At 44.5% G+C, this 26,544-nt stretch overlaps 1 protein-coding gene across 20 annotated transcripts in view; it reads left to right on the forward strand.

Moving 5' to 3' along the window:
* KCNMA1 (potassium calcium-activated channel subfamily M alpha 1) overlaps positions 1-26,544 on the forward strand; it is a 721,733-nt gene that overhangs the window by 631,674 nt on the left and 63,515 nt on the right. For 19 of the 20 annotated variants that reach the window (XM_078077542.1, XM_078077543.1, XM_078077544.1 and 16 more), the window contains 3 exons: positions 7,726-7,849; positions 11,835-12,059; positions 15,402-15,594. In XM_078077542.1, coding sequence (XP_077933668.1) covers positions 7,726-7,849; positions 11,835-12,059; positions 15,402-15,594 — 542 coding nt within the window. Of the gene's footprint in view, positions 1-7,725; positions 7,850-11,834; positions 12,060-15,401; positions 15,595-26,544 lie in introns of those variants that run through there. The other variant, XR_013449725.1, reaches the window with a different exon arrangement.

The following is a 26,544-nucleotide window of genomic DNA, read 5'->3' on the forward strand; positions in this document are numbered from 1 at the left end:
TAAAACAGCTTGATTCAGTAGGTCTGGGCTGGGCTTGAGAATTTGCATTTCTCTCAAGCTCCCAGGGGATGCTGATGCAGCTGGTATGGGGTCACACTTTGAGAACTACTCCTCCAAGAGTCAGAACAGCAAATGAAGCTTGATGTAATAGCGACCCTTCTTTCAGAAATGTTCAGACTTGACAATAGAGCCCTAAATAGTTGCTTCATTAAGAACACCTGTCTTGACCACTGTTGGCCATCCAACGTGATCCTCCCTGCTGATCAGCTCCAGCAGCTGGCTCGAGGCACACTCCTGACAGCCGGACCTGTTAAAGTCATGTTTTCAGAGTCTCCCTTTAGATCAATATGCTCTATTTCAAATATAGTCCTTGTAAAGTGAAAAACAGTGAAAGAACCTTGGTTGTTCCGCAAACTAATTGTCACAAGATATCAAAGGTGAATGAGCTATCACTGGGCACATTTTCAGGTCTCCATAAAAGGTCTGGTGAGTTTCTATTGACTGGTTTAAGAGCCAAGAGATTAGAGTCAGAGACTAGAGATCGTTCATCAGCTCTTCTCGTTAGTTGGTTGTTTATTGAGCATCTACTGTGTCCTCTGCTGGATTCTGGAAATTCAGCAGAGAGTAAGATAGGAGTTCCTTGCCCTCAAGAAGCTCAACATCTAATGGATGAGACAAAAATGCAAATTATTATCTCGGAAAGAGCATCTCTCACTTCTGTAGGAGTTCCTAGGAAGGGCAAACAGCTCCTGCCTCTGGTTATAGAGGACAGCTTCAGGAGGAACATTTGAAACAAAGAGTGAGGTCTCAAAAATATCCCCATAGCCCCACAGTGATGCTTGACATGATAGATATACTCCATAGAATTAGTCTTTGCCACTGGGACAAAGAGCCTGCCAAGGGCTGAGAAATTCTCCCACATTTTATCTGCCCTCCAGTTTCCCAGGGACACCACTGCAGGGTGGGCCTCAACCTAATGGGGATGCTTGGAATGACAGGAGAGGCCTTCTGAGATGAGAAATGAGGCCCCGAAGCTCAAGCAAAGGATGCAATTCAAAAACCATGTTGTAACTTCCCTCTTTCACACCTTTTTTTGTTTGTTTGTTTGTTTACTTGTACTTTAATGTAAATTTCTGAAGGCCAGTGTTGAACCCACTGCCACAGAAAAAACTGGGATTTGCTGTATTTGCCTGTAAGGGGAACTGTGCTCTTTAAAATGTAATACTGGCTTCCCCATAGCAGGTTTGCTAGAAAAGGGATTTGTGGTTTTGCTTTAGGCACTTGTCTTCAAGGCAGGTTTTTTGTGTTTCTGCTCTAACAGGGCATTTAGTTCACTTCCTCAGATCAATTGATGGCAAGTGGCATTCCTTGCTCTGCAAATCCTCAAAACAATGACCTTTTATTCTTTATTTGAAGTCAGGCATGCTTAATTTCTAGATGTGGACTTTGGAGGTGTGAGCTAAGATTCAAGAAGCATGCATATGAAAAATTTAACTCACTGGGGCTCCTCGGTTGCTATAAAAATGTGGGTATTCCTGAACGGAGTCTTCACATACTAGAACATGGCAAAATCTCTCCCAGGCTTAATTGATCACTGAGGCTCTCCTTAGCACATTGTCCTGACAAAGGCTCATGGGGTAATTTCCTACTGATTATTCACAGGAGCTGTGCATTTCATGAATGCCCCCCACCCCCCCACCCCAGCCCATGCTGGTCTGCCTGTCTTTGCACCTCAGGGCACTGTGCTTCAGGGCTCTGCAGTGGAGAATGAACAAAATCCAGCTGCCTCCTGCAAATGGGAGGGGGTGGGATGGGGCCAAGCAGCATTGGCTTCCAGTCAAGACCTGTCTGGTCAAACCTCGCCTCTCCTCTCACTGGCTGGGCCTCGTTAGCCATGTTACTTATCCACTCGCTTTCCCAACCACACAGATGGGTAATAGCAGTAGAAATTACCTGCAAGTGTTATAGTCATGAGTAGATCATAAAAGGGAGGCAAAAGTTTCAGCCTTGCAACATTTGTAGCACTTCAACTCCTGGTGGCTATCCATTCATGGTAGCAACAGTAGTAGAAATAATTGTAGTAACCCCATGTTTGTATTATTGAACTGCTCTACATTTACTGTCTCCTTTCATGAGAGCTACAAATACATGAGTGGGCTTTTAGCAAAGTATAAAGAATGATAATAATAATAATGGTAGTTAACACTTACGGAGGGCATGCTCTACCTCAGGTTCTATGCTAAGGGCATGACGAGCTTTACTCATGTAACCCTTTAATGATGGTGATTAACACTCTCATTTTACAGATGAAGAAATTGAAGCAAGGCACGATGTAGCAAGTAGTAGATAAACCAAGACTTGCAGACAGATATTTTGGTTGTGGAGTCACTATGCTATATTGTCACTAAAGAAATACGTTATTTCCTGCCCTCAGTGATTTCCACCCCCAAAACATCCCCTTTGGAGAAAGACTCTTGGTTCAAATGAGTAAATTAACTGGCTGGCGCCCAGTCTTCCTCTTTCCTTTGAATTGGGTTGTCATAGGTATCCATCCAAAAATGTGGATACAAGTTAAAAGACTAGAGAGAAGTGCCCTCTCGGGAAGAGTGCATCTAATTGTATATGCATGTTGGGGTGGGGTGGTGCTGAGGAGGGGAGGGGCATTGGCCCAAACTCTTTGAAGAAGATATTGTGTATTTCTGGTCTGTGTATTCCTAAACTGGTTGTAGGATGCTTTTGTCCCTGAAATGAACAGGTGAGACTGAGGGGCAAGAAGGGCAGCTGGGGTCCCTTCTAGAGACCGATAGCTGATACATGGTGCCCATTTTTCAAGTTGGACTGTTGTGTGAGTTTCCTGGGGCTGCCATAACAAAGTAGCATATACTGGGTATCTTAATCAATAGAAATTGATTTTTCTCACAGTTCGGGATGTTGGAAGTCCAAGATCAAGGTGCCAGCAGGGTTGGTTTCTTCTGAGTCAATGAAGGAAGGCTCTGTTCCAGGTCTCTCTCTTTGGTTTCTAGATGGCTGTCTATCCCTGTGTCTTCACATGTCTCTACATGTCTATGTCTAAATTTTCTCTTCTTCTAAGTTCAGCAGCCATACTGAATTAGGGCCCATTCTAATGACCTCTTTTTAATTAATTACCTCTTTAAAGACTATATTGTCCACTCGCATCCTGAGATACTGAGAGTTCAGACTTCGATATACAAAGTTCAGACTTTGTGGGGACAGAATTATGCTCATTTAGCAGCTATGCAGCAGATAGACCTCAGCTCATAGAGTTTCTGTTACCTTAAAATAGTGCATGCACATTGGCTCAGCGGTAAACGACAAATGAGCCTCAAATCAGTTATGGTGCATTTTAAGGGAGTTGAGATTACTTTGTGAGTTGAGGAAATGCATAAAATAATTAAGACAGGAAAGACAATATCTAGTATCTCTCCTTAGTTCCAACTAAGTGGTCTTTGAGGAATCGTCTGAGAACATTTGAATGTGGTTCTCTTAATCATTTTGTAAACAAATGATGCTGGGATTCTTTGTTCAGGGAGGTTTCTGGTGGACTTCCTTTCCAGATACAACAAACTGTCTGGTTCTTCTCCTGGGCCTCCCCTGACCGCAGAAATGTTGGTTGTTGTGCTCAGTGGCAAACGCTCGAACTTTCTTTTATTGATGTAAACTCCATCAACCTCAATTTAGAAGTTCCTGTGGCCAGCTGGCTTTTCACTGTTCACCTATGTCAGAGACCTTTGCAGTTTAAGCCAATCTAAGCCACTTGAAATAACTATAGGAACAGTCATGGTAAAGAAATTCATCCTGTCTGGCCCAAAGTAGTTACAGACCCTCGTGTTGTTGGAATGAATCATGTTCCAAGCTTCCTTCCAGATGGTAGAACCCAATGGATGAGGAACACTCATGGTCCTTCATGGAACTCAGTCTTTATTTCTTCTTATCTCCCATCTTCGCTCCAACAACAACATTTCTTCAGTTACTTAGTGCCCTCTGGCCTTGGGATGCCCAGCAGTGGCCCAATATTTCCAGAATTCTTCTAGCTACTTCTTTCTCAGTGAGAGAATGGTGCTTCTGTTCTGAGCAGGTCTTCTAGGTTCACCCAACATTTATAATGAAATCTCTGTATCCCAGCTTTTCTGGAATGTCTCAAATGATGAGAAATCCACTGCCTTGGGAAACATGTCATTTTTTTTTGAACCCCTTCCATTTTTATAACATTCTTCATGTTTGGAAGCTTGATATTTATTCTATCTAAATTCCACACATGGTTCTTAGCCTGCTCTCAATCAGTCATATGCAATCAGTGGATTCCATCTTCTATTTGATGACCACCATTGCACATCAGAGGACAGCTAGTGTGCCTGGCCTGAGTCTTCTATGCCTCAGGTTGGACAATACCATAGCCAACATTGCCAGCCATGGTTTGGGGTGCCATCCTTGGGCTCATTTGGGCCTCAAGTCTCTGAGTGGGTCCTAATGGCTGCTAGTGGATCAACACTAAACTATGCTGAGATTCCTCACCTTTCAGGGATAAGATAAAATGTTCCCTTCTCTGGGCAGCCTTCCTTAATATTACTCAAATACCAGGCAATTAACAGCTTCTTTCTTGGTATTCTCATGCCACCCTTATATGCTGTAACACTCATCACACTGTATCACAACTATTGATTGACATTTCCTCTCTCTTGCTATATTATGACCCTCTCTTTGACTAGGGACTGCATCTTAATCATCAGAGTAGCCTCCATTCCTGGATCGAAATAGAAAATTCATGTTTATTGGTTGCTTTGATGATACAAGAAATCAAAGTTCAATGTCCAGGTACCAGGGCTGGTCAGAAAAGGAAATATCTTTGTTTGGGGAGATTTTTAATGGTTCTCAGCTCAGATCCTTTGAGGACGATCCTGGGTAATACATTTAAATTATCCAGACCAGGGTGAAATGTGTGTAGGGAGTACAGAGTGCAGCATGGCATACCACTGAGACTTCTCAGATGCTTCTGGATATTCCAGTGCCAATCATGGCTTGCAACCCTAGTGTCAAATTACACCTGAAACCAATATAGCATTGTATGTCCACTATACTTCAAGAACAAATAAGATTTTTTTAAAAAAAGAAATTATAGGGGTGCCTGGGTGGCTCAGTCGTTAAGCGTCTGCCTTCGGCTCAGGTCATGATCCCGGGGTCCTGGGATCGAGCCCCGTGTCAGACTCCCTGCTCGCCGGGAAGCCTGCTTCTCCCTCTCCCACTCCCCCTGCTTGTGTTCCCTTTCTCTCTCTGTCAAATAAATAAATAAAATCTTTAAAAAATATAAAAATAAAAAAGAAATTATATCTGCTTTCCCCAGACCCTCACCCCAGTTAGTGAGGCTTGACATTAAAAAACTGTCTTTTTTTCCTCTCATTGAAGGATAACTGATCATCAGGCTTATTATTTACTTTTCTAAGATGAGGGTTGGAGACGTTAGAGGCAAGTCTCAAACTTTCTTGAGATAATATTTCCTCTCTAACCAATAAACTGGGCAAGAGAATTTGAAGCTGGCTCTATTTCTTCAGGGAAAATTTATTGAGATCCTCTTGTAACTAAAATATGTTCTTCTAGGGCTGGGAAGCGTTCATTCTGTTTATTTTCTGAAATCTCCTCTCTTTGGTGCTTTCTGTCCACCTACCTATCACAGACAGATATCTATAAAAACTATTAAAGATGTTTCAAAGATGAAAAAGAAATCAAAAGTTGCTCTTGCCCTGATCTGTGACCAGTTCTTAGGAGCAACTGCCTTTTTATTTTAGCATTTTTGACCGAGTTCAGTATTTGAAAGTGGCCTGGTGGTTTACAACACCTTAAGACCTCCCAACAGCTATGGAGATGCTGTTCCAAGGTGGATTGTTTTTCTCCTTTGAAGATTAGATATGACAGTTCCTATAGTAATCTAGCATGTTTGGTGAAGATAACTTTGCAGGATTGCCTCACACAGTATTTGCCATTTGGTATCACCTAAAAGCAAATCCTCAGGAATCAATAAATGCAGTGAGAGTCTTCCCATCTTAAGTGGGGGTGAAGTGAGTATTGGGGGGGAGTGGCGGGTGTTCATGATACATATCCTGATATCCCGAAAGCTTAATTCTAGGTCTGTGGATCATGTAGGAGCGATTCCTCTCCCACTTTCTTTCTTTTTTTTTTTTTTAAGATTTTATTTATTTATTTGACAGAGAGAGACACAGCGAGAGAGGGAACACAAGCAGGGGGAGTGGGAGAGGGAGAAGCAGGCTTCCCACTGAGCAGGGACCCCGATGCGGGGCTCGATCCCAGGACCCTGGGATCATGACCTGAGCCGAAGGCAGATGCTCAACGACTGAGCCACCCGGGCGCCCCCCTGTCCCACTTTCTATGTTGTGGACATATAAATGAGAAGTATCAGAGAAATGTCAGGGGGAGAAATACTAAAAACTAAATAGTCATCCACTGATGCTTAAAATAGATAATTTAAGAGGGAAAATCACATTATAATAAGTTTTTGGAATTTGAACCTATTTGTATTTTCTATCTTGAATTGGTGATATTATTTAGGGAAGATATCTCCCCTGAAAGGACAGCTAGGTATGTGTGCCTGGGACTTGTCCTAATTATATGTGGTCAATGTTGTAGAAACCAAAATGACCTCCCCCAAAACTGAGATATGGAATCACTATCAGAGATGGAATCTGGACAATGGATATGGCCCAAAATGTAGGAGTATGTCTCTTATGCTATGAGCCTGTTAGACCTGCCTGATTTTATTGTGATTCCTAAGGTTGTTGGTGAGGCTCTGCTAACCCACTGGGGGAGAGGCTCTGTGGCAGCATCTTTCCTTTCCACCAGTAAACAAGGCAAGGGACTGAATTCAAGACAAGTTTATTAAGATGCGTCAGAGCTTGAGCTCTCATCCAACGAAGGCTGCAGTTGGGAGGTGTAGTGGGGGTGGGGGAGACCGTCATTGGACGGTGAGTGCAAATACAGTTGTCAAGGCAAGGAGAGAGGGTGTTGTTTAGTATTGAAATCATGTATTCCAGATGTGGGCATTTGGTAGTCAATCTGCTCTGAAGTGACATGCTGCTGAATCTTTAAAGGGCTTCAGCCGGGGAGAGCAAAATCTGATTGGGCAAATTGCTAAAATATTTAAAGTGCAGCCTGTTAAAGCTTTTACTGCGAAGAGCATCACGTCAGAAGTTGTAGTCAGAAAGAGCAAGTAATTGGCTTTCCATCCTCATGCCAGTCATTCAGCATGAGGCTCTATTCCTATTCCTTCCTCTTCATTGCCAATGCTAATAACAACTCTGGTGTGAGTATGTGTGTGCGTGTGTGTGTGTGAGCACGCTCGCACATACATGCACACATGGGGGAGATTGGATAGCTGGTAGAATGAGAATAGGAGGGAGAGGTATCCATGAAAAGAGGCTAAATCCACAAAATGACGTGAAGGCCATTTTGAGGGAAATGGGAACAGGAGGGAAAGGCAGAATTACTAGTTGATAAAGGTCGCCTGCCTTTCCAGGTGGTGGCGGTGGTTGGGGCAGTTGTCTTTCAAGGAATGGGTTCTGCAAGCAAAAGAATGGCCTTCAGTGACAGCCACTTTCTCTGCATCTTTCATCTACTCTGAGATGTGACTCAGGGGACACTTTCCATTTATAATTTATTACATTTTCCACTTAGGTTTTCTTGTCCTTTTCTCCCCAGGCATGACCCCTTGTTAATTCCTGGCAATGATCAGATTGACAACATGGACTCCAACGTGAAGAAGTACGATTCCACCGGCATGTTTCACTGGTGCGCACCCAAGGAGATAGAGAAAGTCATCCTGGTGAGTGGCAGGCCGCAGAATCTATGCCATCCACTGCGGTCCCAAACTACCATTGCTAGGAATGAGGTTTCCCTAACCGGCTGGTGAAGGCACAGTCCCTGGTCCTAACTATTTTTGATCATTAAAATTTGGGACTCAGATTGAAGGAGCTAGAACTCTCACCAGAATACGAATCGAGGATGGAATTTTTAATCTCTGAGTATTTATTGGCTTATTACAATATGGGGCAGGCATGTGCTGTGTGCAAGACATCTTGGGAGGCAGTATGTATATAATTCCTATGGATGTGGCTCTGCTTGACCTCTTTACACTTCAGTTCTCTTACCTGTAAGAAGATGAGATGAGACTGACTCTAACTCCTAGGATTGTAGTGAAGAGTAAAACCCACAGGGGACTCAATAAAGTTACTCCTCCTCCTACTACTACTACTTCTTCTTCTTATTATTATTACTAAATGCCATGAAGAGATGTGAATGCTACCAATAAAATAAACAATGTTACTTGTTTATAACAATGTCTTGTCTTCTTCTAGATAATAGCTTTACATATTTGGGATCCTTCTTAGCACATGATGCAAAATGCATTTACTGATGATGACAATGATGAGCCATGGGTCCACCTCGGGCAGGTGGGGGCTCAGAGCCCTGTTTCATGGTTGGGTCATCTTGGTAGCTGGCAGTAGGCTTCTTCTGATCTCTGCTAGGAATGTCAGCCTAGATAACAATCCATTCTACTCTGCGGACTTGTCCTATTAACAGCTTTAGGTTTTAATGCCCACATCAGGTTCCCTACAGGTTATTGTCCTGCTAATAATCCATGAAAAATGGATTAATAATCAGGAAGGTCAGATGCCTTCTCATCGCAGATTGCTGTGCCCTGCTTCTTTGTGTCAGCTGGGAAAATCCTATCATTTCTGATGTCATGGTCTCCCTTGTTAGAAATGGGCTGCCCCAGTTCCTCAGAATGGCTTTGTACTCTAATACACTAGATTTTTCCGTGTGTTTTATCTGAATGTGTGTATGTGTGTGTTTTCTCAGTTTAATTATAATCAAGCAATTAAGAGCCAATACAGCGTTGTGCTAGAGGCTGTCTTAGAGGTGTGAATGTTACAGACAAAAGCACAGAAAGTCAGAATTCTCAAGAAACAGCTATTGTCCAATTTACCAGGAGCGCAAATGGTTCTAATCATGAAGGTGCTCCATGTATTTACATCCTGGTGTATTCATTGCACTTTTGCCCTGTTGATCCGAACTCAGGCTGGTGTTACCCACCTGTGGCAGGTAAAGGGCTGGGTATCATATCTGGAATCCAGGGTTTTAATGGCTTGCCAGTATTCCTGAAGAGGGTATGGCTAATTGACATCCAAACAAAATCCCCTCCGGCATGAAAGAGTTTAGGGAAGTGAGTTACTGCTTCTGTCATCTGAAAAGTAACATCATTTAACAAAACATTTATAACAGGCCATCTATGTGCTAAGCACTGCTTTTGTGGCTAGGGTAAAGCCCCTGACAATGACTGCTGTCATAGAGCTTATGTTCCAGGGAAGGCAAAGAGAAGATCTCCAGGTAAACAGATGAAGATAGAAAAACATTTCAGACACGGATCCAGTGCTATGAAGACCAATCAAGGAGGGCCATGGGCTAGAAAGGGACCAGGAGGTACTATTTAGACAGTGTGGTCCAAGAAGCCCTCGCCAAAGTCCAACTGGAGCAGAGATGAGAATACTCAGAAGAGCCAGCTATGTGAAGATGCTTTGGGGTTGCATGGACCCCCTGGGTGCCGGACACTAACTGCTGTGGGGTTAGAAAATATGAAGTGGCCTCAATCTTGAGGAAATGATCATCTAATTAGAAGATATAAAATGTAACTATGAAACAGTGTATTTAAAGCTAAGTGTTATGAGGCACAAAATGCTATTCAAATCTAGGGGAGAAGACTAGGATGTATCTCAGTGGCCAGAGGAGTCTTACTGGATGCAAACAGATTGTGCTTTGAAGGGTTTAAGGCCATTAAGGCCCAGCTTGGGTTAAACCTTCACAGATGTATAAGAAGCACCAGATGTACATGAGAGTAGTTTCTCTAGTGGGTCTTAAGCCTGGTAGAATCAGACTCTCCGGGAACTGGGATCTCAACAAGATTCTGCAGGTGATATTACTATGGCCGGTCTAAGGATTGGTGCTTCGGTCCCCAGAGCTAAGCTCCTGTGGTCAGCCACTTTGCCAACTGGAGCCTTACCCACCTCCCAATGTAGGTTTCCAACCCTCGCTCTGGACCCAGTTTGTATTCCTCAAGCTCATTGAAGAGAGCTAGACTCCAATTAAAAGTAATTAGAAACCCCATCACAGCATGTTACAGACTGGTTGATGCTCTGCTAACGGTATCCAGGCACTCAGACTTCCAAGCAGCCAAGAAAACTAACTCTAGGTCTTCTCCATGAAGCAGTGAAATGGGATGTTGACTTCCCAGTGGGTCCTCCTTGGTCACTGTTTCTAAGACATATCTTACAGCCCCTGTCTTAGGTGTTCCTGGGCTATTGCAGAGGGAAACCGATAATGGTGACAGCCCTGCTTTATTCTAACGATCAGGCAGTGAAAGCTGGCTCCTTCTTCTCCCTGGGGGTTACTGTAATAACGCTGACATTGTCGTGAATTGTAATATTGGCATTTAAACAATCAATACACCGGTCAATTCTAGGGATTAAATCAAGCAGAGTTTGATATGTGCAGTGGACATTAATATGCCTCCCCAAAAGCCACATGGGGCCATCCAGGCATGCAGTGGGTGGATCGGGAGGAAGGAAGGCAAGAATGGGAGGTATTGGACCAGACGGAGGAGTGGAGAAAGGCCCACTAAGTGGCCTCCTGTGTTGCTCTCTTCACTAACACAGTGAGCAAAAGGGTGGCAGTGGCTAAACATTTGCATGGGAAGTTGGGGTCCTCATTCACTGGGGTGATTTTATTCATTCATTTGAGATCAAGCCTAGGGTCGGGGGGAAGACATGGGCTTATTACTCTTGCTGATCGATCTCTAGATCCTTTTAATTGTTCTTTGGGAGTCTTCCTCTGATGACTTACCCAGGTGGGCCTCTCCAGGAATGTCCCTGGAAACCACAAAGCAGCAGTGGACAGGGGTCGACAAACTCTTTTTACGAAAGGTCATCTAATAAATAATTTAGATCTTGCTGGCCATATGGTCTCTGTCACAGCTAATCAGCTCTGCTGTTGTAATGCAAAAGCAGCCATAGGCAATACCTAAATGAATAAGATTGGCTGTGTTGCAATAAAATTTTATTGGAATTTGAATTTTATGTAATTTTCACATACTATGAAATCTTCTTTTTTTTCCAACCATTTTAAAACGTAAAAACCAATCTTGCCTTGGTCATGGCCAAACAATAACAGGGTATAGACCAGATTTGGCCTGTGGGCCATAGCTTGCCAGCCCCTGCCTTAGGATGTTATATTCTATCTACTGATGTAATGATGTAGTGTGAAATCCCATTGGTGAGTCCAGAACTCAAAATTCAAACTTCTCAAGCTGAGACTAGCATAGATCTTACCATTTTATCATCATTTCAGCAAGAGAGCCAGAAAAGGCAGCTTATTTTATCAACAATTTCATGGAAACTAAGACTTCTTTTCTAAGCAACATAAATATTGCTATTCCCTCTTATTTCCCCCCCTAAAAATCATCAGGAAAGAGCACCAGCTCATATGTATTATGGCATAACTTTCTTAAATCCTTGTCAAAAAAGGTCATTTATGTGTGGATATATGTTTATATATACTTATTACACCAGTATAATGTATACACACATACTCAAATTATAAATACATATGGCGTGACTGTAACATTGATGAAATAAAAATGAAAGCACATAGTAAGCACTCAACAAACGTTTATCTTTATGAAAGTGATTTTTTTAATCCTTACCACAACCTCTGAGGTCTTTTCTCCAATGCTGGTACACTTCTCCCTGTTGCAGACTCGAAGTGAAGCCGCCATGACAGTCCTGAGCGGTCACGTCGTGGTCTGCATCTTTGGTGATGTCAGCTCAGCCCTGATTGGCCTCCGGAACCTGGTGATGCCACTTCGTGCCAGCAACTTTCATTACCATGAGCTCAAGCACATCGTGTTTGTGGGCTCCATTGAGTACCTCAAGCGGGAATGGGAGACGCTTCATAACTTCCCCAAAGTGTCCATATTGCCTGTAAGTCCAGGGTCACATTAGTGATGTTTTTTTCTTCTTTCCCTTCACAAAAGAAAATCCCAGATGGATATGATAGTTGTAGCTTTGATCATGCGTCTGCTTCTTCATCTGGTTATGGGCCTGAGGACTCAGCCCTTCCCCTCTGCTCTGTCTAGGAATAGCTAAACCCTGGGAGACCTTATTAAAAGGAATTTGCAGCCAAGTTCAGCTGCTCATCGAGCATGAAGTTAGGCTGGTATCAAATGCATTACCATATCAGTGTCTCTACACTCTCTCTCTTGCCTACCCAAACCTAGTGCTTTGAGATATTATGATGCTTATAGCAGAATTTACTTATGGAACTACTTCTATCAATTTACTTATGACATTATTAACGCTTCTATAAATCTTGGTTGTACCACTTTATGTTTTTAACCAAGTGGATTTAAGAGTTCTTTCTTTATTCCTGCTGCCAACCCCTTCTGCTGGCCACTCCCTGCTTTCCATTCATTTAGAAGCCTAACAATGTTTTCATGGGCTTGTATGTATGTGTGCACATATGTGCATGGGATATTCTTGACTTTAAAAAATCCTAGGACCCAAATCTAAAAGGAACAGTTTGAGACTCCATAATTTAGTGTAAGGACATGGGATACATGATCTTGGAGTCATCTAATTACTTCCTAATCACTAATCAATATATTTTTCATAAACTTTTAAACAATTCTGGATTTAGTAAACTAGTAAACTGATTTAGTAAACACATGTAGTTAAAAACAGTCACCTGAAGAAAAACAAATAGTCCTATGCATGGAAGAGCATAAACAGATATATACCTTTCTAATTCCAGTCGTCATAGATTTGAGTATGTATTTCCACGATTGTCTTCCTACATGTGCTTTTCCACATGGTCCCCTGGGGACACATGGACTGTGGTCTAAAAGTATTTTGAAAAGAGCTTATTATTTTGCTGGGCTACATGAGTCTGTGTGTGTGTGTGTGTACACATGCATGTGTGTGGTGTATGTGTGTGTGTTTCCTTCTTTGTACCCTTCCATACATGCACTCACCTGTTGGTGTGCATATGAATAAGCTCTCATATTTGCAGGTCCTTTTTAAACTCTCCAAAATTTAGCTCACTCAAGCACAATATATTTGTACAAAATGGGCCTTCATCTCTGTCTTCACATATTTCATTGTGTAAACAGTACCCCACATCTGGAGCCAGCCCACAGAAACATGGTGTTTCTATGTATGTCATTTGTATTTCTTGAGTTTTGAAATCATGTGTATACAACTGTGCAGGGATTGTCTTGTATCACAATTACTGCTGGATTCCCTACAAGGTGAAAATTAAAAGATTATGGATGTAGGCAATTGAGGCTTATGCACTGGCAAAATGATTCAGGAAGTTGGTCAGACTTGTTTTGTACCAAGAGATCCCTGGAAAAGTGGGGTTCTTCTCCTCTCAAAAGATACTGCTCCAGAGCCTAGTAGCTTCCCAGCCCCATAGCCCTAAATGCCTCTTCCTCCATCATATCCCTTTGCAGCAGTATTTTGGGGGCTGAGAGCAGAATCATGACTGTCACTGAGTCATAAAAGATGGTTGATGGTCTCAATCTGTGCAGCCAAGTTCCATCAGCTCAAAGCCCCTTCTCCAGGAGGGAGAATGGGAGGAAGGGATCCAAGGATATCTGGTGGTTGGCAGACCCCCTCCCTACACAGTCAGTGAGTTGAAGGCAACTCAAATCCCCATGTAGGCAAAGCAGAAGCTGGAGTCAGTCTGGAGAACCCAGTATGTGAATTCCAAAATGAGGCCATATGGCCCCTGGGGAGCACCGGCATGGGCTGGCCTGGTCAGTTCTATGATCCCTCCTAGGGACACAGAGCCTGTGGAGGTCACACCTCTCCCCTCTAGCACTAATCCTTTTATTTCACCTGAGCTTGCATTCTCTACCTCTCTGTCATTACCTCCTTGTTCTGTTCCCCCCGCCCCCACTGCTTTTTGTTGTTATGGGATTTTTTAAAAAAATCTGTTTACTGGCTTATTTATTTTTAATTATACCGGTAATATACAAATACATTCTTGTTATAAAATATTCAAACAAGACAGAAGTATGTAAAGTCAAAAACAAACTTTTTCCTTTACCCCCAATCTTATTCTCCTCCCTAGAGGTAATTACTATTATTAGTTTAGTGTATATTTTTCTTGAAATTTCTCTCTGAATGTACATGCACTTATCAGTATATTCATGAATAGATAGTTTTATTTTGTGGGTTTCTTTTTACATAAATGAAATCATACTTTTTGAATTATCTACAACTTTTTTGTGTGTGCGTTTTTTCCCCCTCACTTAACCCACTATTTCCGAGATCCTTCCAAGGCTATGCCTACATGGAGAACTGTTTTGGTCTCTTTACCTGCTGCATAGACTTCCCTTGAACGTATGTCCAGTGGTGTATTCAACCATCCCTATGTTGTTGGTCAATTAGGTGATTTTCTTGTTTTTTGTTTTGTTTTGTTCTTTAGAGAGGGAGCAGGGGAGGGAGTGCAGAGGGAGAGGGAGAAAGAGAATCTTAAACAGGCCCCACGCCCAGTGCAGAGCCAGGTGTGGGGCTCCATCTCACAACCCAAAGATCATGACCTGAGCTGAAACCAAGAGCCGGATGCTTAACTGACTGAGCCACCTAGGCGCCCCTCTTGGTTTTTGTTTTTGTTTTTTTCTTGCTGAAAATACGCAATAAAATTGTATGACTTGAAGCTTAACTCCTTTCCCCCCGCCCCTTTACAAGATGCACATTCCTTCCAACCCTCCCACCTCCTCCAGGTGGAGCAGCCGCTATCAGCACCCCCTCATCACACCACGCTCACTGGCTATTTCCCCTTGGCTGCATTGGAAATTCTAGTTGGAGCTGCTGTTTTTGCCCGAGACAGAAGTGACCTGCTATTAAATAAACAGGCGTTTGAAACCCACCCCCTCGTTATGTTCTGAAAGCCAGAGGTTGCCACAGGACAGTTTCTTAAATCAAGACAATTTCCAAGCAGGAAGAAGATGTAGGGCCCTGGCATTATTCCTCTCCCTCGTCTGTTAGCAACGGCTTGATTGAGTGTGGAGAGCAAGCCTGAAATGCCGCCATCAGCACTGACTACCCTTTAGATTAGCACACAGCTCCTATTCCCTTGAATGTAGTTAGGCCAGCTTAATGTCAAGGCGTAACAAAGATACTTGTTAAATAATTTCCCAAAGCTCTGGCTCAATCTTTAATTTGTTTTTATTTTTCCCCCTCTTTCCCTCTCGTCCCTCGGTCTCACTTTGGCTTCTTCTTTCTTTTTTTTTTTGTTTCCTTTCCTCTATGCCAAAGGGTACGCCATTAAGTCGGGCTGATTTAAGGGCCGTCAACATCAACCTCTGTGACATGTGCGTTATCCTGTCAGCCAATCAGAATAATATTGATGATACTTCGCTGCAGGACAAGGAATGCATCTTGGCGTCACTCAACATCAAATCTATGCAGTTTGATGACAGCATCGGGGTCTTGCAGGCTAATTCCCAAGGTAAGGACAGCCTGTAATACTTCTCTGCTGTGCCTACAGGGGACAGGGGCTGGCAAGAGGGATATCCTTCACTCAGTAATTCAAAGAGGCTCACATCAGCCTGCCTGGCAGTGACACCCGCGGTTGCTGGGATGGCTTTCAAAGGGGCATCCACTGCCTCTTCTTACCATCGCGGGAAGCAGGCTTGAGACCTGAACACCCACACTCAGAATAGGCTGCTGTCCCAGAGAGGAAAGCAGCCTTTAAATTACCACCCCCTCAGTCTTCCCAAACAGTGGCTTGATGACCAGGGTCCCCTGATTAACGTCAGACACTGGAAAGATGCTGCCAGAACAATTCCCAATGTTTCTCTCCAGTATATATTTTTGCCATTGACCTATGTTAAGCTTTGCCATTGTTATTGCTGCATGGGGTTGTTAAGCTTTGCCCTGTTATATGCCGACCTACGGATGGTGACCCCTGGACAGTGGGGACAATATGGACACGAGAAGTCATTTAGCAAGAGGTGATGCTCATCAGGTCACACGTTCTCTGCAGGAGGCACGACAGAGTTAAATGATGCACATCTGCCTTCTCTTCTCTGCCCCCGTCTTCCTTGTCATTTTCCCTGGGATCCTGGGCAGATAGCTGCTAGTAAAGATGTCATCTAGAAGTCTCAGGCGGCACAGCCAAACCTCGTAGCAAACAGCCTCACTAATCAGGGCCTCGGCAGGATGGGATGTGAGGCCTCGGTGCAGGCTTGCCGTGAACAGCAGGATCATTGCCATAAGTGTTCCACCAGATGGGTGGCCTTGGGGGCCTGATGGGGGCCTGAATCCCATCATTCCAGGACCAAAGGTGGAGGGAGCAGCGCCCATGAGAACTATAGCTGCTGGGATGAGAAGTGCCATCTTACTGACAGGGGAGAGCTCAGCTCCGTCATGCCGCCCAGACCGGTCATGCTGCGCATGCGTGACCTTCTGTCAGCTCAGCACCATCCCCTTCCCACAGCTGTTCAACAGTGCAGCAAAGCTGGGAACAGCCGTTCCTAGAATCCTCTTCTCTGCACGGTTCTGGACCAGCGTCTGCCAAGGAGAGCGGGGCCCAGGGACGAGATCTGGAATTTGGAAAAGGGAAAGAAGCCTTAGTTCTTTGGAGGCAGCGGCAGCCCGACCCTGAGCAGATGCGAGGTTCAAAGCGGCTCAGGGGAGCTTTCTGAGCATCACTGGCTTTGCTGCTAGGGACTGAGGGGGCTGCTGTGGTCTTCTTCGAGTTGCCTTGAGGTCTCCAGCACCTCCTGTGGAAACTTCCACCTCGTGTTGCAAGTGAAACGGCACTTCCAATGGTTGCGTCCATATCTGATTTTCTTCATACTTGGAATAGAGTGGCTTCTAGTCTTCATTGCTTTTTTTAAATTCAAGTTTGTTAACTTATAGTGTAGTATTGGTTTCAGAGGTAGAATTTAGTGATTCATCACTTTACATATAACACCCAGTGCTCATCCCAACAAGTGCCCTCCTTAATGCCCGTCACCCAGTTACCCCATCCCCCCACCCACCTCCCCTCCAGCCACCCTCAGTTTATTCTCTTAACTATGGAGTCTCTAATGGTTAGCCTCCCTCTTTATTTTTATCTTACTTTATTTTTCTTTCCCTTCCCCTATGTTCATCTGTTTGTTTCTTAAATTCCACATGAGTGAAATCACGTATTTGTCTTTCTCTGACTTATTTCGCTTAACATAACACCCTCTACTTCCATCCATGTTGATGTGAATGGCAAGATTCCATTCTTTTTGATGGCTGAGTAATATTCCATTGCATATATATACCACTTCTTCTTTATCCATTCATCAGCTGATGGACATTTGGGCTCTTTCCATAATTTGGCTATTGTTGATAATGCAGCTATAAACATTGGGGTGCAGGTGCCCCTTTGAATCAGCACTTTTGTATCCCTTGGATAAAAACCTAGTAGTGCAATTGCTGGGTCATTGGGCAGCTCTATTTTTAGCTTTTTGAGGAACTTCCATCCTGTTTTCCAGAGTGGCTGCACCAGCTTGCCTTCCCACCAACAGTGTAAGAGGGCTCCCCTTTCTTCGCATCCTCGCAAACATCTGTTATTTCTTGAGTTGTTCATTTTAGCCATTCTGACTGATGTGAGGTGGTTTCTCATGGTGGTTCTGATTTGTATTTCCCTGATGCCGAGTGATGTGGAGCATTTTTTCATGTGTCTGTTAGGAGTGGCTTGAGGCAACCCTGACTGATCCAGTCTGAAGCCTGGTTTTCACCTCTCCACGCCACCAACCCTGCCTGTCCCCCAGTCTAAATCTTGATATCCACTTGCTCAGCTGGGCTGCAGGCAGAGCAACTTGTCAAGGCTCTGAACGAGAGTCTTACCTACCCCGCTGTGTCCCGGAGAGCCAGAGCTGTGCAGGGAGGGCAGGTGACAGAGGATATGAGGAGACAGTAAGCTGACCTTCTAGGAAGTGGAAGAGGCAAGCCACCGTTTGGTCCTGCCTTTAAGTACTTGTTCTTCCATGTATGTCCTCCCAACTCTGCCCCAGCGTGGGCATCCCCCGAGGAGCTTGTTAGAGATGCAGCATCTCATGCCCACCCCAAACCTCCTGCGTCCGAATCTGCGTTCTAACGGGGTCCCCAGGTGACTCGTGTGCACTGCTCTAAGGCACAATAATCTGCAAGCTAACAACACCCGGTCCAGTGAACAAACTGACCGACCCGATCAGACGCTCCTCTTCTCCTGGCAGGAGCTAGCAAGGGGAATGGAGAGAAGCAGAAGCAGGAGAATCACTCTCTTAGGGGGCGGGGTGGGGGAGATGGAACTGAGCGGGAGGGGCAGAAAAGTGCATGTCTGTTTTCTCCCAATTTAATAATTGTGATCGTCAAGGTCCATAGATCAGAATCTCAATGCACAATTGAGTTACGTGTGCATCTGACATGGGTTTTCCTTCCAGCTCTCAGAAACCAGCTCCCAGCCTCTCAGATCCTAGATGATGGCCAAACTGGTAAAAATGCTTTCCCTCCCCTCTGCACATACCCAATTCTCAAAAGCCTTCCCTTTGCTGTCTTTAGCATGGGAATAAGCAAGGAAAATATGTTTTGGGAGGAGATAAGGAAGAAAGGGAAAGGGAGCTTAGTTTTCTTACAAAAACAAGAGAAGGACACTCCTTCTTTTGTACGCCTATCCCCCTAAACACACACACACGCATGCACGCACGCACTCACTCACGCACGCACACAGGCACGCAGGGGCCAGAAGAAGGCAGAGGATGTATCTTAGGGCTTGTAGCTTAGAGGATGTATCTTGGTCCGCAGTGGAATGGGGCCCATGCTGCCAGCAGCCAGCAAGCAGTCTGTTCTGCCCTCAGTGAGAGACTGTCAGAATTATAGATGCACTGAGCCCACATTTCCCCTTGTTTTCTTACTCTGTCTGCTCTTCTCTTGCCCTTGGTTTCTAACACTCTCCTCTGGGGACACTCTGACTTTCCTGGCCATCAGCACAGGAAGTGACTTTCTCTCTGATGGGTGAGTGCTCTGGGTTCACCTTGGGCTGCTCATCATGCAGCCCACTCCTTGGGTTCGTCCCAGCCCATGGGGCTTGAGGGACAAACTAGGTTTCCCTGCCACTCTGTCCCTCCTTGAGATGCTCTGGACCAGCAGGAATGCTCATTGGCCTCAGATATTCTCACTACCCTTCATCTGGGCATTTGTCACCACCGCACTGCAGGTGAATTGGAATTAGAGTACCAAATGATTTTGTGTTCCTCTTTTCAGTGGGCGGAAGCAAATCTAACTTGCCCTGAGTGATAATGACAGAGCTTTCTGGCCACTGCTACCCAGTTTTCATTATGATTTATTCTGTAGTCCTCATAAAACCCCATCCTTTGCTTTGTCTTGAGAGCTACATGACCATGTCTCCAGAACTCAGCAGGACAGAAATGTGGACTCAGAACAAATGTGTGTGCTTTGGGGCCAAAATACCCATGCATTTTTATGGCAAGTTTTCCTAACATGATACAGTGTAACATGAAAAATGTGTCTTAACACTGAGGAGGTAGAGTCTTTGTTGAGATTTGTGTTCAGACACTTGCCACTATGCATTACTTGGTCTCCGAGACCAACAAAACCTCTTTTCCCTTTTCCCTCTCCTCTATTCACATTGCCTTTTGGTGTCACTGTTCTAGCCCACATGGTGTCAGAACTGACCCAGCCTAGGGATTCTGGACCAGACACTTTCTGAAAGATTTGAGATGTGATGCCTGGTTGTCAAAAACAATTACAGAGAAAGGTGGCATACCCCATGCTGGATGGTATATCCGATGTGACAGTTGGGTCTATGAGATGCAGTTTTAATATACAGCAGGCAAGACTGCAGTGACAATTATATAAAGCAGGTGAAGCTGCTTCTTGCTGGTCAGCAAACATCAGCTCAGAACCACTTTACAGCTCTTTACCAGCAACTAAGTGCCTTTATTTACAGAGCGCCTGTCACTTCCCTTTGGCTGGAGAGCTGGTGTATTATTTAGCACGCATTTATCTGGGGAAAACATTTCAATTTAAATCAACTGGTACAACAGTGGCTCTTGCCAGACTGTTTCCCTGTGGTTCTAAAAGACAAGAACTGAGTGTGATCTTGAAAGGGAGGGTGAGCCGAGGAAGGAAGGGTCCATTCTCAGAGAGCCCCTTGAGTCAGTACCTGAAAAGAGGGAACATGTGATTGAGTTTCCCTTTGTGCTTTTGTATCACATTATGAAATGAGCATCTTAGAGTTTCTTCCTGGTTAACCTTCTGGTGAGGATAACTCTTGAGAGAAAGAGAGAGGAATAAACGAGTGCCCACTATACATCAGGCATTATAAAAGCCCAGAACACAAAGATGACTTGGATGCAGCCAGTCACTATCCTTGAGGGCTCAGGTGAATGGAGGAGGTACCCCCATAAACAATTACAGTGCAATGAGACAAGTTTGAGACTAGAAATATAAGAGTACATAAAGCTCCTCATTTTATATATTTTAAGGAGTTGAGAAAGCTTCCAAGAAGAGGTAACATTTGTGGATGAGTTGAATACATGTGGCTATTGAGCACTTGAAATGGGGCTAGTGTGACTGAGGAACTGCTTTTTTCCCTTTTATTTAATTTATAAATTTAAATATAGGCATGTGGCTAGTGGCTACCGTATTGGACAATGCAGGTCTAGAGCACAGGCTTATAGCCTTGTTAAGGGCTGGGATGATAGGAAGATGGTGATTAAATCCACCTTTTAAAGAGATAACAGGCAAGAATATGAGCATGGTTTAGATGTGGGAAGAGATGGCAGCATGAGCTATGTAGGGAGACAGTTGTAGTAGACATGAAGGGATGAATAAGCACTGACAGGACAGCTGTAGTGATGTCAGTCACAAGGGCAAGGCAGAAACTGAGGCAGGGTGTGAGGATTTGAAACCGAAAAGATAGCCCATTGAAGGCCAGTTGGGTGAGAAGGAGGTGTGGATGAGCAAGGATGAGGAGTTGATAATGACTTTCAAAGTTGGCTACTGGGTGGATATAAAAGTGATGAAATAAGCTGAGAACTCAAGAGGAGAAATAGGCTTCTGGCAGATGATAAAGAATTTGGTCCTCATCCATTTGAGTTGAAAGTAGGATATCTAACAAGATATCTAAGAAGAAATACAAACATACAGCTATAGGGATAAAGTTAGGTCTGAAGGTACAGACTTGGAAATCATTGGTGATGGCAGGGTATAGGCCTTGAGTGTGGATATTTCTCAGGGAGAGAAGGCAGAGCAACTAAGAGAAAAGGGCCAAACCTGGAACCTTGGAAATGTCAACACCAAAGGGACAAACAGAGGAAGAGAATCCAGTGAAAGGGGCTGAGGGCAAAAATTTAAGGAAGTAGGAGTGGATGCTGTCAAAGGGGAAGAGAGTTGAATAAGTTCCAGATAGCTGTTTCGAATATATCCTAATTATTTGTTGCTACATGTGTTTCCTTGAGTAGACTTTGAGCTCTTTGAGAGGCAAGGACTCTTCTTCTTTTGCTCATCTCGATGTTCCCAGTGCCCCAAGCACAGGAGCTGACAGAGTTGATATGCCATAAGAATGTGTTGGGCTGAACTGATTTGAAAGGAAACAATGATTAGCACTGTCAGGTACTATAAAAAAGTCATATAGATGAGGTTCTAAAAATGGCACATATGACCCTCAAGAAGTTGTTGATGACCTTGGCAAGAATGGTTGAATAACTGGTTGCCAGTAGAAGCTGGCATTCAGGGGTCTGAAGCATTAATGGGAGGTGAGAATTTGAAACCATATATTACTCTTTCAAGTGCTGATAGGGAGAGAAATAGGATATTTCAGAGTATCTTGTCAAAGAAAAGATTTCCTTTTTCTTTTTAGAATGTGGAGAAAGATACCATATTTGTTGGCTACAGTAGACTGAGGTGACACCCCATTGAGAGGGAAAGTTTGAAGCTTTAGGGGAGAGTTGTTAAATGATAGAGAGAGGAACAGAGACAATTAGGAGAAGATGATATGGCCTTGAAAAGGAGAAGGAATGATTCCTGTCCCTCTGAGACAGAAGGCTAGATGGGGAAGATGAAGCTGGAGGCAGCTCAGTCTGTTCGCTCTACTTCCTTCACAAAGCAGCCAGTTTGGTTTTCCCTGAAGATCGAAGGACAGGCCAGGACGATTGGGATGGGGAACTGATGGTGACAAAGTTGAGAGCAGACATTACAGTAAACATGTAAGGGAGATGGCTGGAGCGAGGTGAGAGCATGAGTGAGCATTGGGGAGGGCCAGCTGGGGTTGGATTTGTGATGGTGCCATGATGCTGGTCAACACAGCTCTTTGATTTTCTCTGCAGTTCTTGGCAGAAACAACAGAAAACATACAAAATGGCTTTAGTCTGGGATGGAGACTCAGAGGAGGGGAAGGATTCCATGGAGCTGTTGAGAGAATATGAAAATGAGTGGCCACCAGGTGTAAGATGGTAGACAGACAAGTCAAACCAGTGTTGGGGCTTATAGAAAGGGAGGCCAAAACAAAGCAGGAAACAAATCCCCATGAGGTCGAAGAACAGGGTGTGAGGCAAAGGCATGGGAGAACTGAAGCGTGGGAGGTTTGATCTGAGAGAGGAATATGTGATGAGCTTGGAGAATGACATATTCCTTGCAGAGCCAGAACAGAGCTTGGTGGTACTATGCTGAAAACCGTTCATCCGCGTGAGAATTCGGAGTCCAAAGCCAAGCCTGTCCCACTACCACAAGCACCAGCAGCACCAGTACCAACGAGAACTGTAATAATAATGCTAATGCTCATGAACGTTTGCCGCCGTTCTGTGGTAGGCATTTTGCCAACTGAGATGCTATGCATTTCTTAGATCACTGGTTTTCACCCTTGACTGCACATTGTAATCATCTGAGAAACTTCTAAAAAATTTTGGTAGCTGGGTTGCACCTCAGCAACTGTGGTTTAACTGGCCTGGGGTACAACCTGGCCAGGAGGAGTTTTATAAACTCCTAGATGATGCCGTGTGCGGCCAGGGTTAGGAAGCACTGCCTGAGTTGGTCCTCAGAGGTGGTGTATGTGCTAAGGAGGTTACCATTTTGATTGGAAAGAAGAGAAAACTAGGCCTTGAGGAGTGAAGTAGTGGTTTTAACCGGGGTCTCTTGGTCTCCCAGGGATCCCAAACTTTAAACTATTTTACTTCTTTAGGACAATGCTGTTGGCTCAACTAGTTGGTCTGCCTTCTTTCTTTCCTATTATCTGGATTGTCATCAGCTTCCCAAGACTAAAAAGCTTTAAGTGGAGAGAAAGGGGCTAGGGGATGTGCTGGAGACCAGGCTCTGGTTTCTGCCTACTAGCTGTATCTGCCATTTTGTCTCTGTCATGTGTCTCATGGTGATAAGTGAAGGATATTAGTTGCCCAGTGGACTGGCCTTCCTCCTGATCATAGCTTTTGAGAGACAGTGGTGCAGAGATCTAGCACCACCCTGCTACTAAACAGCAACAATTGCTCACCCCCAGAGCCAGCTGTGTGTTCCCCTCCAGAGCTTGAGTTTCTTCAAGAAGATGGAGCATGTGTATTTCAACCTCGGGGTTAAATTTGGATGTGGTGTTAAGGTTACTCTGTGGTTCCCTTTCCTGTTATATGCTCTGCATTCCTCAGATTCACGCTACCTGTCCTGAAGGTGTCAATCCAATTCCACAAACCCTTATTAAGTACCTGTTGTGTGCCCAGACTGTGCATGCCAGGCATTGCTGGGGAGACATGGGTACCATGAAGCACATTCCCTGTCCTGGCAACCTCCTCTGCAAATGTGTAGCTCTGCTTCCGAATGCTGGTCTATTACCAGGAAAGAATTACAGTCTGTGGAGGCTAACGTGGGACAGGAAGAAAAAGAGAGTGGGTTTGAGAGACACTTTGAAAAATGCATAGGATTTCACCAGGTGGAAACAGATAGAGCTGGCTGCAGTCACAGAGACTAGAAGTAAGGGGCAGGGGAACCCGGAGACATGTTCGAGGGACAGTGATGAGTATAATCTGGCTGGAATACAGGCTATGTGTAAGACAGTGGGGACACCTGAGGCAGAAATTTGGGTTAGGCATTGAGGGATTTTTTAAAATTTTGAGTTATGAAGATATAAATATTTCAGTAGGCACTGGGGAGCTACAGCAGTTTTCAGAGTGAGAGAGTGATGGGATTGGACCTGAGCTTCAGGGAGATTGATCTGGCAGCCCTGTGAAGCATTGTTTGGAGTGGGAAAGAAGAGGATGCAGGGGTCTGGGTAGGAACTGTGGTTATCCAGGAGACCAGGAACCTTGAACTGGAAAAAGAAGGGGACATTATTTTACTGTGAGACAGAGTAGATGTAAAACAGATTGCGTGATCATGAGCTTCCTTCTCAGGGGACAGCAATGCACTTATAGGAAGAGGCCTCAGTACGGAGGGTCTGGCTGCGGGAGAATGTGGTGTTGGTAATTTGGGGTTCTAGCCAGGGTTCATTTCTATATAAGATTTGGCAGAAAATCAGGGGACCACAAAGAGAAGATGGGTGGAGATGAAGTTTTGCATCCAGGAGAGGGTCACAGCTAAATGTCCGCCCCACTGCTCGTGCTCTACAAGTGGAGAAGAGCCTCAGAGAGAGGTCTGAGGAAAGAGAGGTGAAAGGCAGAAGGATGAGGAGCATCTTAGAAAGGGCAGAGGAAAATGTTGGTAGAAGCTGAGGCTCCACGAGCTGAGCTGGGCTCCCAACTTCCCAAGGAAACATATGTCAAAAACGCAGAATGAATGTCCCCTGACTGCTTTTCCTCACCCCTCTAGGTTTATTTTTCTATATTCTATGCCTCTCTATAGCCACCAGGTTAAAAAAATATATAGTGGCTTACACAAACACACCAATAGGTACACAAGCATGTCCGTTTGTGCATACCAGCACACATACGTGCAGGGACACACACACACACACACCACGGTTCCTCCAGCCCTCCATGACCCTCAGCCACGGTGACACTAAATGATACCCACACATAAGCAGATGCTCCCCCTTGTCTGCCTTTCAACAAAGGTTAAGAGCCTCCAGTAGGGAATGACATTTTTCTTTGGAAGTATGGCCGTGCTCCTTGGAAAGACAGCATTAATTGGGGGCATAGGGTGTATCCTGAAGTCTGAGATTTCTTTTACTGTTCCAGAGAAGAAAATGTGACTTCTCTTTTATCTTTGGGGGATGCTGTATGGATTCTCAGACCTCAAAATTATTGAATGGCAGAAGTCATGATTCGAAAGGACCTTCCTAACCTGGAACTTTGGGGCAAAAGCCACAGGATGGAATGTAATGAAGACCTCTGAGCATTAAGTTTCAAATAATCACTGAAGACAGGCAGCATAAACCTTGTTGATAGAAATGTGATTTATTTTGAGTAATGGTTGTTTCATACTGGTCGTTCTGAGAGGGAGTGTGTCAAGAGCTACGAAGGTTTGAAGGAAAGAACTAACAAACTCAAGAATGCCGCCAAGGGGATGGTCAGAATGAGGAAATGCTGGGACAAGCTGTCACTTGCCAAGCAGTCAAGAGAATAGGGGGTAGTGGGCTGAAAGGGCCATTTTATCTTCTACTCCATGGGAAAAACCAGGACTGATGGCTAATGATGAAGGAGAACCAGATTTTAGCCCCACATAAGGAAGACATTTCCAGAGCAGAATGGGCTGCCTAAAAATGTAGTGAGCATTCTGTCACCACATGTCCATTTGCCAAGGGAAAGTCACTGATATTGATCTTTGTGATGAGAGGGACATTGGATCAGATGAGTTCTTTGGTCCTTTATGACTGAGGGTCTGTGGTATTTTCTTTATTCTTATTACATGCGGATCTGCGTTTTCGATGATCTACATTCTTACTCCAGAGGGAGCACTGTGGCGTTTGGTGGGATTGCGGTTCTAACGGGTCTTTCAGTGGAAGCTTTCAAGTCCTTCCAGAATGGCACTGTCTCTGTGTCTCAGAGGCCGTGGGCAAGCAGCTGCACATCTGGCTTTTCCGTTAATTTGACAGACCACCCCCAACTTCAACTCCCATATCACCCTCCGTCCTTCCCAGTGTCCCCCCTTTTAGTCCTCCCACAGCTTCACCCCTGCACACCCAGGCCGCTCCCCAGCCCCCCACCCGCACCTATATACAGAGCCTCACACACATTCTCCCGCCCCGAAACCAGAGAAGCATTTTTTTCAGCTGCTCCCTATATAACATGCATTGCCACGATAGCCTCTCTTAATCCTGAAAGGGTGGTGGGGGAGAAGCCATTTCTCTCTACCCACCGAATGAACAAAGCTCCGTGCTAAAATATTTTTCTTCAGTTGTAACTGAAACTGCTGTTGGCTTCAGTCCCCAAAACCAGAAAGACAATTATACTTAACTGTTTAGAGATTTATAAATACCACGCTGGAGTAGCCTCTAGGTAGT

Source organism: Halichoerus grypus, chromosome 7 (assembly GCF_964656455.1).
Source record: "Halichoerus grypus chromosome 7, mHalGry1.hap1.1, whole genome shotgun sequence".
Classification (NCBI taxonomy): domain Eukaryota; kingdom Metazoa; phylum Chordata; class Mammalia; order Carnivora; family Phocidae; genus Halichoerus; species Halichoerus grypus.